This window comes from Gopherus flavomarginatus, chromosome 10 (assembly GCF_025201925.1).
Source record: "Gopherus flavomarginatus isolate rGopFla2 chromosome 10, rGopFla2.mat.asm, whole genome shotgun sequence".
Classification (NCBI taxonomy): domain Eukaryota; kingdom Metazoa; phylum Chordata; order Testudines; family Testudinidae; genus Gopherus; species Gopherus flavomarginatus.
The window spans coordinates 54856606-54876688 of NC_066626.1; the positions used below are offsets into that span (position 1 = coordinate 54856606).

The following is a 20083-nucleotide window of genomic DNA, read 5'->3' on the forward strand; positions in this document are numbered from 1 at the left end:
TTCAGTTATTAAACAGTACTTCATATACTGTTTACATTAATGTAAAGATTTTCTAAGCATACGGTACAGTACTTTCTGAAGACAATTAGGAGTTGTTACTAACATCTAAATTTAGGATTCTAGATACAATACAATGGCCATGGAGTCTGACAAGTAATGCCTTCAGAAGAGTCCTAAAGAGACAGAACACTGGTCATAAGGAGTTAAGTAAGGAGCAGGAAGAGGAAGTGTAACAGGTGTGCCTAATCTGTACACATGCTATATTACACCAATTTTCGTGTGTCCTGAATTCTACATCCATTTAAATGTTCAGTGTTAACTGTGTGCCCTGTTCAGCCTGTACAACTTCATCCAGAGTCAAAGTTTATATTGCTAAAAAAGCCTAAGAGGATCTTTCTTACAGATTACATAATTTACTATAAAAGCTACTGTCATAAGAGTAAATAGGTTAGCCTCAGGAATTACCTTACTAGCTAAAAACTACTTTGAAAAACTATGCAGACTAAATGATGTCTAAAAGGTTAGATGGAAACTCCAAGATTTTTTGTATCCTAATGAAGTTTCAGGTCCAAACTCACAAGCAGACAATAAAAAACATTTACATTTTAAAATAACCAGTGAAGAAGGAGAATGTGATGTGGAAGTCATCAAAAATAAATTCTTGGAAAAAATAAGATGGGCATGTGAAATAAGTTCATGTTTCAACTGTGGGACTAACTGAAATTCAAGCACTGAAGAATTTCTCAGAACAATTCTGTAATATTTTTAGTATCATATATACTCGTTCATTAGCCCGTTTGCTTATAAACCGACCCCCCAAAACGGATAGGTAAAAATAGCAAAAACTGTATGACCCTTTCATAAGCTGTCCCTATATTTCAGGGGTTGGAAAACTCTGGCTCCCGGCCTGTCAGGGTAAGCCTCGGGCAGGTTGGGACATTTTGTTTACTTGGAGCATCTGCAGGCATGGAGCCCCTCGGCCCCCTGTGGCTGCAGTTCGCCGTTCCCAGCCAAACTTTGATGTAAACCCGTTTGTAAGCTGACCCCTGCTCTTTGATGCATCACTTTTTTTTACCAAAAATATTCGGCTTTTGAACGAGTATATACGGTAAGTTACTGAAGACATCTTGTATCAATTTTCTGATCTGTCTACAAGGTGGGCTGTTTTAGAGGCTCTTCTTGCTGTACCTGGCAGTTACAGGGATAAAAGCACTACTTATAGTTACTTGAACAGCTAACTGATGAATCATGTAATTATATGATTAACTAAACTCAATCAGGCAGACTCACAAATTTAGTACGATTGAGTTCAAATAGTCATGGTGTATACAATCTTGCATATGTTCTTCTCCTACCACCCCAAACCCTGAGGACTTTACTGTAAATCACAAGCAAACATGTTATGGTTCTCTGTTGTATTTGGAATTCATCTCAAATTAATTTGAGCCAATAAAGGTAATTTAAAAAAAAACACTAGGCACAAGACTATCAGTATGCTTTACACAATCATATGATTTCTGTGGTTGAAGTTAATTTAAGACACCAAGGAAACTGAATAAAAAAAATCTAAATTAAATTACGTTGCAAGAACAAAATTAGCAAATGTTCTCAAAACTCTGAACTTACTAACACGTCTTCCTCTTTTAGTTTTTATTCCTGGACGCAGGACAGCCTTACAAGATATTCTATAAAATGGAAACTCAAGTCCTATAAGAAATTTAGAGGTGCTCTTCGTTTTAGACTTATCAAGCTTACCCTCCCCACCACATATCAACTTTGGTCTGTGATCAGAGAAGTTCACTGTCACCACATTAGAATTGTTCCTCAAACAAACAGATTATAAATAAGCATGACAGAATTTTTTTTTAATGATTATAATGCATATCAATGTTTATTCTTAACTTTTTTTATTTTTATTGATTTAAATTTTACAGTTGGGGAAAATTATGGGGGGGGGGGAAATCAGACAACTATTTAATGAAAGCAGACACATTCAAAAAATTAAGAGCTTTATAACTGTTAAAAAGCAAACTGACATCACATGCCAAAATATACTAAGTAAATATCCTCATTAGAATTGATTTAAGTTCTCAAGCAGCATCTTTCTACCTTGTCTATCTATAAATTTTGATTATTGATGGAAATATTTTTGTTAGCTAGTGTGTGTACACTGAAATCAATTTTTACCAACAAATTACTGATAAAAATCTAATCCTTCCAAGCCTATTATAAAGCATCATAAAGGTAATTGTAATTCTAGCATCTCCAAAACTATTAAACATGGTGAAAATACCTGAGGTTTCTTTTCAAGATCTTCCTTCTGCTCTTCTATTAAAGATGTTTTCAATCTAAAAACAAGACCACTCAAATTAGAGCTGTCGCAACAGAACTTAGAAAATATCTTATTACCACAAGGCCAGTTGGTATATCATACTTACAAAGAATCTTCCTGGCCCTGAGTATATTGAGAAAATAAGGCAGTATCTTGGGATGCATCCAGATTATTGTACATAGCAGGAATATCGATTCTGGAACCAAAAATATAATTTCAGGTAGGTATAGCTTTATCTTAGAACTGCTAGTGAGAGACACGTAATTTAAAAACAGTTTCAATGCTGAAAATTCTCATCAAGGAAACCCTACATAGACTGAACTGCCAAGTCCTCACAAGATTATTTACCCTTCTAAATCACTCTGTGACATGGAATGAGAGAACTCTTGCAGTGAAAGTGCAATTCCAGCAATCAGTGCTTGCTATGAAGGAACTGCTGTTTACATACAGGCATAAAATGCTTTTTTGATCTTTTGATGCCTGTCTTCAGATCATACTGCCAGCTAAAGACTTTCCTTATTTCAATTACTGAAAAATGCCATTTTACTAGTTTTAGCCTAAAAGCGAACATGAATCATTGGGTGATGTTCTACGGCCTGTGTCATGCAGGTAAAATTAGACCAGTGGTTCTCAAACGTTTGTACTGGTGACTCCTTTCACATAGCTAGCCTCTGAGTGCGACCGCCCCTTATACATTAAAAACACGTTTTTATATATTTAACACCACTATAAATGCTGGATGCAAAGCGGGATCCGAGGTGGAGGCTGACAGCTTGCGACCCCAACCCCCCCATGTAATAACCTTGTGATCCCCTGAGGGGTCCCAACCCCCCGTTTAAGAACCCCTGAACTAGACAATTATGGTCAGTTCTGGACCTCAAACACAATCTCTGAATGAAGTATAAATCAGAGATTGGTCCTGTCCCTTTAAGATACTGTTTCTCCAAATAACTCTGATGTCTTTAGCCAAAAGATCTTTTTGTGTTAGCTTCAAGCTCTGGAGCTTGCATGTAATAGCACAAGCTGCATAATTAATATCCTATTCAAGTCTGAGGACATTAAACAAATTAAATTTAAAATTTGTCCTGATCAATTCATAATACAACCACTCGTCGGTGCTATGGATTACAAACCTCTTTGTCCTAAGAACTTCTTTTTGGTGTTCTGTCAATATTCTCTCTTTTGTTTCCAAAGGAATAACCACAAAATCAACAGATTTCTCCTCTTCCAAAAGTATCTCGCTTGATTTTGTCTTTGAAGATGAAAATTCTAGTTTCAGCTATGGAAAGGAAAAAAATGGTTTAAAAACCAAGATAAAGGAAATACTATTAATGATACTTCTGTACCCCGGGTATACTATCCCAAAACAGAACAAATACTAACCTACAGTAACTATGGTTCTTAGAGATGTTGCATTCAGTATTGATCCTACTATAGGATCAATGCACCTAATGCATAAGAGATTATTAATTTTTTTTAAAAGCTATGTGAGGGACATGTATGTCCCCATATGCCTCCTCATGATACCATGTGAGGGTACAAAAAAACAAAAATGGACTGGCCATGAGCCTCCGTCAGGTCCCTTACAATTAAAAGCCCATGCTAGCTAACTACTAAGAGGAGGGGATGGAGAGTAGGACATGGGATCTACATGCAGGGCATCCTAAAGCAGCACAGTTACTGTAAGATAGGTAACCATTCTTTTTTGGAGCATGTGTCGGTATGGATTATAGTGCAGATGGCTGGCATGCAATATGCACTCAGAATGGTGGGAACTGGGAGCTCCAGAAGCATCAAACAGAGACTGTAATATTGTTCTCTCCAACTTTGCATCTGACCTGTCAGTTATTTGCACGGCATAGTGTTTGACAAAAGGTTAGTGAGTTACTCCATGTTGCTGCCTTACAGATTTAATACTGGCATATTAAAGCAGGCAGAGGATGCAGCTTGTGACATGTTGGAGTGAGCCTGGATGTTCAGTGGGAGACATACATCAACCAGGTAGTAACACAGTGAAATACATTTTGTTATCCATTTTGATACCCTGTGAAGGAATGGCCTGACCTTTAGAACATCTGGCTACAGCAATAAACAGATGGGATTTTAGTATGAATGGTTTGTTCCTTTCCATAAAGCAGAGCCCTGGATATGTCTAGGGTGTGTGGTTTCGTTTCTTTTACACAGAATGAGGTTTTGAGGCTGATTGACTAGTTTAAAAGAAAATCTGAGACCACTTTATGAATTATCTTCGGTGAAGCCTTAGAACTGTCTCGGCCCTATCAAATGTCATTAAGTAGGATTCAGCCATAAATGCCTGAAGCTCACTCACTCCTCCTGGTTGAAGTGATAACCTGTGACGAAGTAGGAATGTTCTTGATGTGTTATGTGAATGCTGAGTGGCGAGTATTAACCTGGGAAGGTTGCAGGGGAGTTGGGCTGCCTGTATTGGGGAAGGGAGCATACCTGAGCATGTAACCTGAGAACCCAGGAAGGAGGTTGGAGGCCAGGTAACACCTCTGCCTGGGAAAAATGGACAAAGGACACGAAGGCTGGGGGAAGAGCTGGGGGGAGGCTGAGTGAGAGGCTGGAGGAAGTTTCAGTTTGGAGCTGGCTGGGAAATGGAGAGGGGTGCCCCAACGGGGCTTGGGCCTCTCAGTGGGGCTGTGGCCTCCCTGGGGCCCCCAGATGGACCTAACTAAAGGGAGTACTGCTGTCTGTACCGGCAAGATCTGTTTTGGACTGTGTTTCTCTCGTTTAAATAAACCTATTTTACTGGCTGGCTGAGAGTCATGGTGAATCGCGGAAACCCGGGGGCGCCGGGCCTAATCTCCTCCCACACTCCATGACATAACCACTAAGAAGATTTACTTCAGAATGAGGTGGTGAAAGGAGCATTCTGAGAGAGGCTCAAAACAGAGGATCCATGAGCCTCAGGAAGATTATACTGAACTGCCAGGTTGAAGTAGGTTCTCTGACCAGCAGGTCAGAGTGTAAAAGCCTCTTGAGAAACTTTGATTCTGTGCATGTCGACTTGAGTATTACGATTGTTTCCATGATGGGTAAACTGGCTGTCTACTCTGAAAGCACGGGTGAATCAGTTCTTTCTTTTGAGACTGGTATTTGCAGAACTTCCTATAGGGGATTGGTGTACAAATCCTCAGTGACCTCACAGTGTCCCTCGAGTCCTTCAAGGTGTGCTTTACTGTTCTTTTGGTGAAGAGCTCTAATCTCTTGAATGGGAGGTGTCTCATGACCCTGAATCTCCCTCAGTACTCTGGATGCTAACTGCCAAGACAACCACGGGCATGTTGGAGGAGTCCATGACTACCTGCAAGGCTGTTTGGTCTTCCCTTAAAGGGGATTATAATTCCTCCCTAGTGTCCTGTGGCACTTTTGCCAGGACAGGAGTCACTCTCTCCCATATCAGGATATTACACTTGATGAATGATGCCTGGTAGCTTGCCACACAGAACTGCAGTGAGGTGGATGAGTAGGCTCTGAGCCCAAACACAGCTAGATTTTTTGGGGGTTATCCTTGGACATGCCTTTTGTCAACTGCAATTTGTCCTGCACTTCAGCAACTACTAGTGACCCTGGATCTGCTGGGATTAAAAGCCTTCCAAATTTTCCGAAGGCACCTGACAGAGTTTCTCCACCTGTTTAGACACAGGTTGGAAGGTAGCCAGAGTGCGCCAGAGCACTTTGCTAGCTCCCATGTGCCCTTGTCACAATATCCCCAGTATGGATAGGTTGGCATGGCATATGGGTACTGACCTAGTTGCGGCAGGTTGGCCCAATGCCACTCATGTCTTATTTGAGGCAGTGCTCAGAGACAGTACCACCTCTAGGGTCACTCTCAGAAGGTAACAGAGCATCACTGTTTGTTGCTGAGATGAAATGGCAATCTGGCAACAAAGATGTAGTTTGAAATTGCAATGCTGCAGTATAGCGTCATTTCCCCATTCTGGCACCTGCTACTGCACCAGTACCGATGATGTTCCCTGGAGGGAGTCTCAACAGCTCTCTAAGGTGTACCTTGATCCTATAATAGGTGCAGCGGTTGGCATATATGCCTTTGTCAGTGTAGATGCTAGCAGTCCCAGTTACTTAGGGTCACTTCCTTGGAGGAGGACAAGGCCCCTATTCTTGGAGGTCTGATGTGTCTCTCTTCTATGGGGAAGGGTATCTGTCTGGTCTTCACTTGCCCTAACTATTGTATTGTGGTGCTGCTGCCAATGATGATGATGTCAGTACCAGAGAAGCAAGTGCCACGTCTGCCAGTAATGGTGTCAAAGCAGCTGACGGCACAGGTGTTAGGAGAAGCATCGGCTAACACTGAAGGCTTTGGTGTTGGGGCGATGAGCACCAATGTAACTAGTTTCTATTTCGAAGATGTTTTCTTCCCTGCCTTCTTTTGCTGCTGGATCCTCGGATGGGGTGTCTGCTCAGAGGGGCACTTGCTGAGGATGACTTGTTAAGATTTTTTTGGAGATCTCTTTCAGGTCTGAGATAATGCGTATTAATTGCGTGTACGTGTGTAGCTTCAGCCATATTGTCCTCACCTTGCAAATCATCGATGAGAAGGATTTGGACACTGAATACTTAAGAGGAGGTGCCTCTCCCCCCAACAGAAAAGGCATCCACTCTGCCCATTAACCAAGAGAATAAGTCCACTGAAAGTCAGTTAGTGCTTATACCCTGAAGGTTTAGAGTCTGCTATTAAGGGTTGGCATAAGGCACCTCACCCTCAGCCAGCTAGACAGGGGTGTCTTTCTGGGATAGTTTTTTAGGAATGTCCACATTAAAGTATTAATGAAGATAAGGAGGGCAAACAGGATTTTCTTCACAAAACTAGTCTAAAAGATGAGCCTGAAGGTCGAAGTAGTGGGTTGGACACTTACCAGGTTCCATCCTGCTACCCAGGCAGTAACAGGGAGTTGGGGAAGGTCCTGGCTGGTGGCACAGGGTACATGCATGGCCCTCATGGATAGTGCTAGTCAAAGCAATCCAATCTCAGATGCATGAGGTGCATGTGCACCAACAGCAGGATACACACACACACACTTTGCCATGATACACAGCCAAAAATAACTAATCAGATCTTAATGTTCAGCATCCTGCTGGCTGCTCTCCCTTATGGAGCCTCTGCTGATTAAACTTCCACTCCTTATAAAACCTACCTTGCCTCAAGTTTCCATAGCAATAACAAAAAAGAAATCTCCAAAAATACTAGACAATCTGAATAGGGAAAAACAGCTAACTGCCATTAGGCTGGCTTGCTTCAGACTGGTGGACCTGAGATATAAAAACAGCATACCTGATAGTTTCTTGTGGAAGAAAAAGTCAGCACAAAGTAATGTTTAATTTTATTACATCCATTTGTATGCATCTTACCTTCGCTGTTGTTACATGAGCAGTGGTAGTCTTGTCTTTCAGACCATTGGCCTGTGCCAGCAAGGAATCCCTTTTTCCACCCGATTTTACTTCTATTCCACTTATCTTTGCATCCCACTGGGAATTTTCTGTCTATTTAAAGAGAAATAAAAATTTTGTTTAGTGTAAATAGACAAATTAGATAATTTAATGAAACTTTGCATAAGATTCAATTACACTCATGACTTTGAAAAATATGTTTGCTTACCTTCCACAGTATATTCCTCTAAAATGTAAAGATTTTTGCAGATATACTGCATAAGAACAGGCCAATAGTTAAGGTAAAATCCTAGTTATTATTTACCAAATGCCATCTCAGCCTAGGCCCTTCAGCCTCTGGTTATTCTAATTTAGGATATGGTTATTACCTCAAACACTAATCAACCTCAAATTATAGTAAAATCTCGATTACTGTAACTCCATAGGACACTGTTACTATCTCCAACACAATTCCAGAATTGTATAAATTACTCATAAGTAGTAACGTAATAGGTACTTACAGCATCAGAAAATGGACCACCGGACTCTTCCACTATCTCAACACTTTCAAAACCAGGTAGTAAAAGCAGAATTTTCTTTTTGGCTTGGCTTAATATGGATCTGTTTAAGGAAAAAAATTAAGAATTACGGAAAAAGTGCACAAGATCGTTAAGTTCATTACTACTTATAATAAGCAGCTCACATACAGTGAAGCAGAATGAAGGTCACGGATTCTGTACATCTATAGATATACTTGTTCAAGAAAAGGTATTTTTTAGATCTGAAGCTTTCTACAAGCAAAGAACTCATTTGTGAGGACTTCCAAACTAACCTGATAACCCATGAACACCTTTTCCTTCCCTTCCAAAATTCCTAAAATAAAACTTCACATTTAAATTCTCATTCCATACAAATTCACTCCTATATTAGGGATATGTTCATGACAATCACAATTAGTGGTTTGATTATTTTTTATCTCTATGTATTTGACCAAGGTTAAATCCTGAATTTAGGAACAGTTTTCCCTACTTAACAGCCTATTTATAAGAAGTTTGATTTTTTGATGTTTAGGGCCAATAACAAATTTAAAAGCTTATGTTATCTTGGCTTGATTTATAAATACTCTGTGATTATGCAGCAAAATCACACACAACAAATATACAAGAGAGCATCTTACTTTAATTCTTCAGGGTATGTTAACACAGTAGCTTTAGCAAATGTTGCATTCCAGAACTGAGCACTTTGGTTGCGTATCTGTTTACTCTTATGCAGAAATATTACGCACAGCAATGGAGAGAGCTGCTCTAATAGGTCACTATCATAAAATCCAGTATAGTGGGATTGTAAACATACAATTATCTCTCCCAAAAGTTTTTCTAACTGTAAAAAAAGAGAAAGGTGTAAATAATTTTTGAATCAGGTATATATTCTAAAAATTAAAATAGTGAAATAAACAAGATTTATATAGTGGCAGTTTATGTGGACACGACAAGAATATGGTCTAAGAATAGGTCTGGACTCAGTTCCACAGAAATACTAAACCTCTATATATGAAGGAGCCCATAATATTTAATTCAACACAGGTTTGAACTTCACCCTAGTCAGTTTTCAGTTCAAGTTTATAGTACACCTTTAAGTGAAATGCTTACTAGCTTGCTCTAATACAAATACCATTTTGTTTTTAGAGCACAAAATTCTCAGATTTAAATGTCATACAGTATTAGTTCTTTCCTAGACAATTTACCTTGTTGCTGAGACTACTGTACACTCTAGATACATCAGCAAGCCTATGAAAGAAAGAACATAGTATGGATGAAGTATTAATGAAATATTTCTTAATCCTATTTGTTCTCAACAACACTTCCAACGATATTGATATATGACACTAGAAAAGATGCAATAGTCCATCTTCAAGGTCTCACACCAACATATGAAGTTGCATATTATTTTAATAGCTACATTTTATAATTTACAACCCTTCTTGATTTCCCCATAATGGCCATAAACAAACTTTTTAAGCTAATAAGCATGACAGTTAAAAATCAGTTCTAATAATCCCCACGTAGTTTACCAATCCATAACTAATTGTTTTTCTAATAGAGTTAATTTCTTCTACCTTCCTTCTGCTCCTCTTGGTCTGAGCTACACCGACTCTGCAAGCAAACTTCCCTAACTAACTTCAGAGAGATTTTTGCATACATAGCTGCAGCAGCACATGGAGAGAGTTTAATACGGTATCCAATAGGCTTAACTGTAACCACCTTGCACGGTGAAAATTAAACAGATTAATAGTTTTGACCTCCAAAAATGAACAATTTTTAAAAGGAAGTCTTTGGAAAATACAATAGAACGCAGAGCATTGCAAAAATATTTCAAAACCTTTATATAAAATTTCCCACAGCTTAAACATTTTAGGCTTTTACTTAAGTTGAAAACATATGCAACCACAAACTTGGTTTCCTTATTCTTGTGATAAAACTCATCCATTTTCTGCCAATCTAGGAAGTCTGTTCTGAGTACATCTTAACAGTACTTAACCCATATAACTGTATACTGAATAAATTAAAAGCAAGACATCTCTGTGTTTTTCTTTATACGTTATGCTATATAGTTTTAAAGTGAATTACTTAAGATATCATATATTCCTATTGGAATCTGTTTCAGGAAAAACAAATTGCAAATAGCTCTTCAGTTAGTAAGACTAGATAACCGCAAGCGTGTGTTAATTTGCACATTAAAGAAGACTGGGGTTTATAAATGCTATTTTATACAGAAGTTTATATTTTGGATAAATATATTAATGTGAAAGATAGTCATGAAAAACACAGAATACTTTTAAAGAGTGAAGTTTTCAATGTGATGGTTAAGTGGCAAAACAGGATAGGGATTCTGAGGTTGACACTACGTTCATTCTGGAGGAACAACACTGTTAAAGACAACCTTCGAATTAAAGCTATTACTAGCAAGTCCTTATTTAGAATCCCAGGGAGACCTCACTGTCCATAAGTTCATGTTCAACGTAACTACACAGCAAGTATGCAGCAGTTTTGAAGAATGGAGTCTTCAGAAAATCGGTTACCAATATACTAGTAGCAGTTGTGTATCCAACTTTTACAAATTCAAACTTGATATCTGAAATTCACGCTGAATTCTATAAGGCACAGGGCACCCTGAAAAACCACTAAATTCAGCAGGAGTTGTGGACACTTAGGGCTGGTCTACACTAGGGGGGGAAATCAATCTAAGATACGCAACTTCAGCTACGTGAATTGCGTAGCTGAAGTCGAAGTATCTTAGATCGAGTTACCTACCCTCCTCACGGTGCGGGATCGACGTCCACCCTGTCAACTCCGCTACCGCCGTTCGCGTTGGAGGAGTTCTGGAGTCGACAGGAGCTCGTTCGGGGATCGATATATCGCGTCTAGATGAGACGTGATATATCGATCCCCGAGAAATCGACTGCTACCCACCGACACGGCCAGTAGTGAAGACGTAGCCTTAGTACCTCACAAGACAGCAGCTTTGGGTAGCCTGATTTATGGGCTATATTTTAATATAGCATGCTGCAGATGCCACAGTTTCACCAATATGCAGCAATATTACAATGTACATTTATCTAGAAGTCATCCCATAATTTCTGAAATACTCACTTTGTTTTTTCATAAAACACTGCAAGTGGTTTTGACAGATTTGCAAACATAGTTCTGATCATCGAAGGCAAAGAAACGTGGCTGATGATGTCATGAAGAATAGCAATAACTGAAGTGCCAACTGAGATCAACGTTTCTGACTGGGTATCTTTGGAACTGAGCATATGGAAAGAGTTCATCAACTTCACTAGAAGTTTAAAGAGGGAGGCCAGCTTTCCAAGAGGTTCCTTTTTCTTCTTAGACCAATCTGTAGGTGTCTGAGGGGCTAAAGCAAAAAATAAATCCATTAAAGATAGTGACCTTAAACTTTCCCTTCTGCTTTATACAAAACTCAAATCAATATTGTCTGACATACATTAGAATGAAATAGCTCAGGATTAGAATGAAATAGTTCAGGGCAATAGTAAACAGCATATTTGGACTCCTAAAATAGCTCATCGGTATAAATACAATATAACCAAACAAACATTCTAATTTAGTGCAGTTGCTGTGGATTTGATTCCAATTTGCCATTCACCCACCCTTATGGCCTGGAACTGATGCAGGAGCTTTGATACTGAGTAATCTTACATACTCTTAAATTCTACGTGTAAAAAATAGAAGGGCCAGATTCTGATACGCTTAGTCATGTGGACTGGTACTCAAAGTTGGATAAAACTGAAAACGTTTCAATTAAAAGTTTACATCACGTTATTTCAAAGGGAAAATCATTTCTCTTCAGCTCTAACTAGTACAGAGGTGGGCAAACTATGGCCAGCGGACCACATCCTGCCCCCCGGACCCTCCTGCCCAGCCCCTGAACTCTTGGCCCAGGAGGCTAGCCCTCAGTCCCTCCCCTGCTGTTTCCCCTCCTCCACAGCCTTAGCTCACTGCGTCACTGGTGCAATGCTCCGGGCAGCAGAGCCGTGGCCTGAGCCAGTGCTCTGTGCTGCGAGGTGGTATGGCTAGTTCCAGTTGGGCAGTGCAGCTGCCTGTCCTGGTGCTCTGGGAGGCATGGCTGTAGTGTCACCAGCCACCGGTGCTCCAGGCAGCGCGGTAAGGGGTCAGTCAAGAATGAGAGGAAGAGGGGTTGGATGGGGAGAGGTGTTCAAGGGGGGCAGTCAGGAATGAGAGGAGGGGTTGGCTGGGGCAGTGGGTGACAGTCAGGGGCAGGGGGTCTTGGGTCAGTCAGGAGACAGGGAGGGGTGTATGGGGCAAGGATCCCGCGGGGCCCATCAGGGGACAGGAATCGGGGGGGGGGGAGGAATTGGCCACCCCAGGACTCCTGCCCCATCCATCAGGGGGCGAGAAGCGCGCGGCGGGGGGAGGGGGGGCGGTCAGATAGGGGTTGGATAGGGAGCCGCACCTGGCTGTTTGGGAAGGCGCAGTCTCCCCTAACCAGCCCTCCATACAATTTTGGAACCCGGACGTGGCCCTCAAGCCAAAAAGTTTGCCCACCCCTGAACTAGTACCTCCAGTCCTTGAGTAGTCCTCCCAGATAGCTGCATGTAAGATACTACTCAATGTGTGCACAGATGGCAGATGCTACAGTAAAAAATTAAATCAATTTCCATTTGTAGTTCCATCTTTAAAATAATGTTCTAGTGTTTACTTCAATTTTAATGGCTATGAACAGGGGAACAGGAAAACCAGTAACGTGTGCCCAACACCTTCTGTATTTATATATCAATAGCGCAAATGAAAGGTGGAAAACAATTTCACTAACATAGGACTTTGCGTCAGTGATATGGGACACAAAGCTACTCAGTTACTATGAAGTAATGCCCATTTCAATTGCAGCACTGATAAGTGTTATGAAATTAACCACATGTGCAAAAACTTTTATGTTTTAAAGTTAATTGCTTAATGTATAAATTCTTCAAGGCACATTATATGTTAAACTAAAACTGGAAACTGTAGAGTAATAATCAAGTGTTGCTTTTTTAGGCTATGTTTCAACAAAGTAGTATGTGAAATGCAGGAGTTTTTGGACTGCTACTAAAACAAAATGCCTTAGTAGACGTAAGACTTTAAAAAAATGAAATTTTAACTGAACCCACAACTAAATTTTCCAAATTTAAAAGAACGTTTATGTTTTCAATAATCCACTAAACAGGTAAAAAATTGGCTACTGTCATATACCAACCTATCTCCTAATTTTCACATGTGTTGAGCCCCAGGGAGCTTTTACCAAGCTTACATGGGAGCAGCTAAACGCTCAATAGTTCTGAAAAATCAGACTTAAGTGCCTAAGCATGGATTCAGGACCTTAATTTTAGTTTCCTATTTTTGAAAATCTTGGACTCAACTCTTAATTAAGAAAGAAAAATACCTCAGAGATGGACTGTTAAGAATGTACAATACCTAATTTATCACTTGCAATAATTCTAGTTTTCAACCATTTACTCTTTGAAATCACAGAACAAATCCAATCGTTGGAAATTTTTCTTACATCTATTTTTTGGCTGATATTTAGTCCCATATGGTGCAAAGTTGATGCAGTCAACCATAACTGACACAATATGGGTGAGACCGTCCACCACTGACAGGCTCTGAGGGGGAAGAAAAGCAAAAATCATTAGCAAAGCCACGGGGGTAGAGAACAATGTGAAACAGTGTTTGAAAGAAACCTAGTAGTGATTGTGGGTAACAATCTGGATACATGTTCAGAACTATAATACGTGGCACGGAGACCAACGCAATTTTAAGCTGCAAGGAGGAAATAATCAGGGCTAGGTTACCACATAGTCTAACTCAGCATCACTCCAGTGAATTCAAACAAGCAGATTTACACAAGCTGAAAATCCAGCTTTCTAGCTTTATCCCATGTACTACTGCATTCAGCTCTGACACCACATTACCAGAAATACCTGCAAACGGAAGGAGTTTAGAAAGCAACATCAAAAATGATTAGAAGTCTAGACGTATTGACCCCTAATGAAACATTTTATCATATTGCAATGTGTGGCTAGCTGAAGGACTGTCACACTAAGGCCATACATTTTTGGTTCAAATTTTGTAAACCTAGCAATAAGAGCTGCACAAAAGGAATACCATAAAGTAATTTCAAGGGGCATATGATTAGTCAATTGCTAACAGGAACACTAAGTTTAAGAGAGCATTTCCCTCATCCCACCTTGTTTGCTTAAAAAGAACTATATTTTGTTTAAATGGTTATGCTAAAACTGTTCAACTTTCATAGAATCTGTACTTTGAAGTTCTTCAATTTAAAGTAAGTCTGAGTGCAACAGCTATTACTGAAAATATAAGAGTCAGACGCAAATTTCCTATATTAGAATGAAGAGATGTGGTAGTATCAAGAGGGAGTTCAACAAGTGACAAACTTGTAGCATTGCAATTGTGTAGCTCTATTTTTCAGGCTTGACCTTTGTTGCGTTTTTAAGGAACAAAATGTGGTTAACAAATTACAGTTAAATTTACAAAGTCTAAAATTTTATGACAACTTAGTATATATTTACATGTACACAAATTGCTGGCCACCCGTTTTTCTTGTTTGATGTTCTTATAAATAGGAGAAATCAGTTGAAACACACTAGGAAGAGCCAGCATCATTGCAAACAAAAACAAATGCTGTAAGCCTTGTTTGTTGGTCAGGCTACCCACCTGATAAACTGGTAATTGACTGATCTTCCTGATCTTATTTTACAAGTTGACAAATTATTAGTTGGGTAGTTCAGGTTTAAGGTTGCCAACCTCAGTGTGAGTTACCATTTAAATATGTGGAATGTCAGCCGCAGTGGATTTAGACTACTGAATAAAGCTGATCACATAACATTTTTCTCTAATAGACTTGTGGCAAGTTCAACGCCTTACTATACCTCAGTACTTAAAGCCCAAATTGAAAGAATCCTGTAAAATGCAGTTTTACAGATAGAGCATAATCACATATTTGTATTTGTATAATTAAGTGTCCAGGTTTAGTCAACTGAAATTGCCTCAAAACCTCCTGTGCAGCTTACAGTTTGTATAAAGTTTTATGCATATGTTCAGCGGGATGGGAGGCCTACGGATGAATCACAGACAATACTTTGCTACTTTAGGGCTTTATCCACATTTCAGAAAGGACTAGATCAAAGCATATACATGAACCACTAACACACATCAGCAGGTTCCACATGGACAGTTAGTCTGCAGCAGGCTAGTGTAAGGTAGATTCACACCCCAGTTTGCTACAAATTAAATGTTCATGTAGACAAGCTCTGAGGACTTCCCGTATTGATTATAAGATTATATTTCTGTTCAGCTGGAACAGCATTCGTTTTATGATTTCAAATTTACTGAATTGTGTATTTAACAGCCATATTAGGCAGCAGAACTTTCACTTCATGAAGAAGCCATCTCCTATTAGACAATGTAAATTCCATTCATGATCTGTAAATGGGTTAAAACAAAACGCTTGTTAACAGTACAACTAAAGTTGCTGGGTTATGTTAAAATCTAGAAATTTGCTAAAAACTTAATAGTTTGATAAACGCTTTATAAAAAATTTTATAATCTATTCGTGTGCACATTACTTCAAACAGTTTCCGAATCAACTCCTTTTCCTACAGAAATTAGGATTATGTATTTTTCACTTGGTTTGTGTAAATAATTCTGACTGTAGTGTATTATTTGCTGTAGTTTATAATCAGTCCTACATTGTTAAAGCAGCAGCTAACCTAGGCTGAAGGGCAAGGTGCCACATTTACAATACTATTGCTACATGTGCTAGCTTCATTAGAATTAGCACACATATGCCTATCTGTACTACAATCACACTGTCACCTACAGTGTAGACCTAAATTCCCTTTAAGCTGCATGGCCACACAGCTATTAAACCCCATGCAGGGTCAGGGCTGCGGCAGGGAGAGGTGCCTCTCCCCGCTGGCCAAGGCATGGACCTGCAGTGGCAGGGAGAGGCGTCCCTCCCTGCTGGCCCCAGCACAGACATGCCCTGGACTTGGCGCAGCATGGGGAGAGGTGCCTCTCACCCAGCCCTAAGCTGCTGCGGCTAGAGAGGGCTGGGGGTAGTCCTCTCTCCCCAACATAGCCCTGAGGCAGCCTGCACTGCAAATCCTCATCTCTGGCCCCAGAGCCACCGCCCAACTCTTTGCCCTAGCCCTAAGCCCCATTCTGCACCCCAAATCCCCCATCCCTGGCTCCACCCCAGAGCCCGCATCCCAAGTCAGAGCCATAACCCTCTACCCAGCCCCGAGGCCCCTCCCACACTCTGAACCCCTCGGCCCCACCCCCACCACATGAATTTTGTTATGTGCACCAATATGGAGGTGATGTGTCACACATCACCTCCATTTTGGTGCACATAATTCACTTCACACATGTAATCTAAAAAATTAGAGGGAACACTGGTGCAGACATACTTTTATAATCCAACTTCTTATGTTTAGGTTTGACTAGGCTTATAACAAAGATTGATGGTTAAATTTAAATTTAACTGAGTAAATGCAAAACGAAAGTTCAAGTGGGAGTGTTTTTCTGTGTGCAGACTGCACCAGCAGGAGTTTTATATAATTTAATATCGTGATTTATACTTACAACTAGGGCTTCATCTTCTACCCCAGATATTTTGGCACAAAGTTCTTCACAGCACAAATTTTCTTCTGCCGTTGCCACTAATGCAGCACAGCGGGCAAATGTTCTATACAGCTCTGACCAGGTGCGCAACAAGGACTTCATAGTGGACTTTAACGACCAAAACAAAAGTTATACATATAAAAATCAAAACAGGAGTTTGCACAATTTTTCCTTCTTTCTGTATGTCAGAAGTCAAAGTGGGCAAGCTATTTGATTTTCTTCCTGAGCCTTGGGGAGAGATCCACCAAATCTAATCTTGATTTTGTGTTTTTATATTCCTTTCTCTATTTGTCAATAGAACTATATCAAGTAACTGAAACCTCGTCTATATTTTTCTAATACAGGGGTTGGCAACCTTTCAGAAGTGGTGTGCCGAGTCTTTATTTATTCACTCTAATTTAAGGTTTTGTGTGCCGGTAATACATTTTAACGGTTTTAGAAGGTCTCTTTCTCCAAGTCTATAATATATAACTAAACTATTGTTGTATGTAAAGTAAATAAGACTTTAAAAATGCTTAAGAAGATTCATTTAAAATTAAATGAAAATGCAGAGCCCCCCAGACTGGTGGCCAGGATCCGGGCAGTGTGAGTGCCGCTGAAAATCAGCTCGTGTGCTGGCTTCGGCACCCGTGCCATAGGTTGCCTACCCCTGTTCTAATAGGAAAAGCTTTTTCACATTTCAATTAACAAAACTGCACTGCTTTAAGATCTAAATATAGATATGATACAGATAAGAAACCCTGTGGTTACAAAGTTTTGCTTTTATCATCAGAAGACTACAAAATGACAAGACATTAACCTGAGGAGTACACAATATAGAACACAAGTTTATTTTTAAGAACGCAACATAAAAATGCCCATACTAAGTCAGACCAATGGTCCACCTAGCCCAGTATCCTGTCTTCCGACAGTGGCCAGTGCCAGATGCTTTGAACAGAACAAACAGAACAGGGCAATTATCAAGTGATCTATCCCACCTTATAGTCCCAGCTTCTAGCAGTCAGAGGATTAGTGATACCCAGGGCATGGGGCTGCATCCCTGACCATCTTGGTTAATAGCCACTAATGGACCTATCCTCTATGAATTTAATTCTTCTGTGAACCCAGTTATAGTTTTGGCCTTCACAACATCCCCTGGCAACACGTTCCACAGGTTGATTGTGTTGTGTGAAGTACTTGCATATGTTTGTTTTAAATCTGCTGCCTATTAATTTCATTGGGTGATCTCTGGTTTGTGAGCTATGTGAAAGGGTAAATAACACTTTCTTGTTGATTTTCTCCATACCATTCATGAGTCTAGCAACCTCAATCATATGCCCCCTTAGCTCTTTTTAAGCTGTACATACAGCATGGTGCTCATTTCAAAAATTTCCAGGTAAGTAGAAAAACTAAAAAGTTAATAACTTACACTGAGTTTAAAAGTTTCTAGAAGACAAAAAGAGAAAGATTTAAGAATAGCCAGTTGGGTGCTGATATGGAGCCAGCTTACATAAAATTCAGTATCTTAGACTCAAAGGAAGATTAGCTTGCCAATGTTTAATGTTTACTAGAAACACTGTATTTTTACAGAATCTAAGATTTGTTTTCATTTCTTACCTGTGGAAATTCTTGAATAGGGAAAATGTGGCTTATGGGTAACAGCAGTGCACTATAAACAGCATTAAAGTTGTGTTCCAATGCATCTCCCTGATTTACTTCACTAGTCTAAATAAATCACAAAACAGTAACTTATTAGATAAGCAACCTACAAGGAGTAAAGGACATCTAGATTAAATTTGGTTTCTAGTTTTTTAAATAAAGCTTTTACAAGTTAAGACTAAAGTAATTCCATTTTTTAATTTCACAGTGTTTGCTTGAGAATCTAAAAATGGACTATCAACTAGTTAAACAAAAAACAACCATGACCACTTAGTTTTCACTGTCAAAAGAAAAATGCAAGAGAGAGAGTAAACAACCTGTAAAACAGGATTCCAGGAATCATTTTGAAGCAATATAAACCAGTACAAGCAAGGCTGAGAGCTATTTTTGTTTACAGTATCACCAGGCTGAATCATAACTGAGATCAGCTGTCTGTTACCGTCCAATTTTTAAATTTGCAGCTATTTTTGATTTTTTAAAAAAAAATTATAAATTACACTCATGTGATAGCACGGGCTTTTAGCTACTAGTGAAAATCAACATTAGTGAAAAAATGAAATCTAAAAGAATAGAATTATTAGTAATAACTAGAGATTTTACTGGTAATTCAGGTGACTTTAAATACTTTAAAAACTATCCATAGTTTTAAGGCCAGGGGACCATTATGATGATCCTGCTGTACTTCCTGCATAAGACAGGCCAGAGAATTTCAGCCAGTGATTCCTGCATTAAGCCTATAACTTCTGGTTAAAACAGAGTATATATTTGAGAAAGACATTCAGTTTTCATTTAAATTCTTCACATGATAGATTCTCCATCTCATAAGAATGGCCCTACTGGGTAAGACCAATGGTCCATCTGGTCTAGTATCCTGTCTGCTGACAGTGGCCAATGCCAGGTGCTTTAGAGGGAATGAATAGAACAGGTAACCATCAAGTGATCCATCACCTGTTGCCCATTCCCAGCTTCTGGCAAACAGAGGCTAGAGACAGCATTCCTGCCCATCCTGGCTAATAGCCATCTCATTCCTGGGTAAGCTGTTTCAATGGTTAATTACTCTCATTGTTAAGAATTTGCACCTTCTGTCTAGTATGAATGTATTTAGCTTCAGATACCAGCTGTTGAATCTTGTTATAACCCTTGTCCGGTAAAAGAGCACTAATATAAGTTTCTCTTTATGCAGGTACTTATAAACTGATCAACTCACCTTTTTACCTTCTTTTGACTGAAAATAAGTAAACAGTGTCTCACTATAAGGCATGTTTTCAGGACCTCAAATCATTTTTTGTAGCTCTTTTCAAAACCCTTTCCACTTTGTCAGCACCCTTTTTGAAATGTGGAAACTAGGACTGGATACTGCATTTCAGTAACAGTCTCAGTAACATCAACTAGAGGAAATACTATGTCTCCACTTCTGATTGAAATTCCCCCCACTTATACCTACAAGTATAGAGAAGCTGTCTTAGCCAGACCCTCG

General features: G+C 39.5%; 1 protein-coding gene across 5 annotated transcripts in view; it reads right to left on the minus strand.

Moving 5' to 3' along the window:
- RIF1 (replication timing regulatory factor 1) overlaps positions 1-20083 on the minus strand; it is a 54985-nt gene that overhangs the window by 9559 nt on the left and 25343 nt on the right. For all 5 annotated transcript variants that reach the window (XM_050969147.1, XM_050969146.1, XM_050969145.1 and 2 more), the window contains 11 exons: positions 18565-18672; positions 16930-17076; positions 13826-13925; positions 11395-11659; positions 9489-9531; positions 8922-9124; positions 8266-8365; positions 7727-7858; positions 3466-3611; positions 2439-2528; positions 2294-2348 (listed from right to left, as the gene is read on the minus strand). In XM_050969147.1, coding sequence (XP_050825104.1) covers positions 2294-2348; positions 2439-2528; positions 3466-3611; positions 7727-7858; positions 8266-8365; positions 8922-9124; positions 9489-9531; positions 11395-11659; positions 13826-13925; positions 16930-17076; positions 18565-18672 — 1389 coding nt within the window. The remainder of the gene's footprint in view (positions 1-2293; positions 2349-2438; positions 2529-3465; positions 3612-7726; positions 7859-8265; positions 8366-8921; positions 9125-9488; positions 9532-11394; positions 11660-13825; positions 13926-16929; positions 17077-18564; positions 18673-20083) is intronic.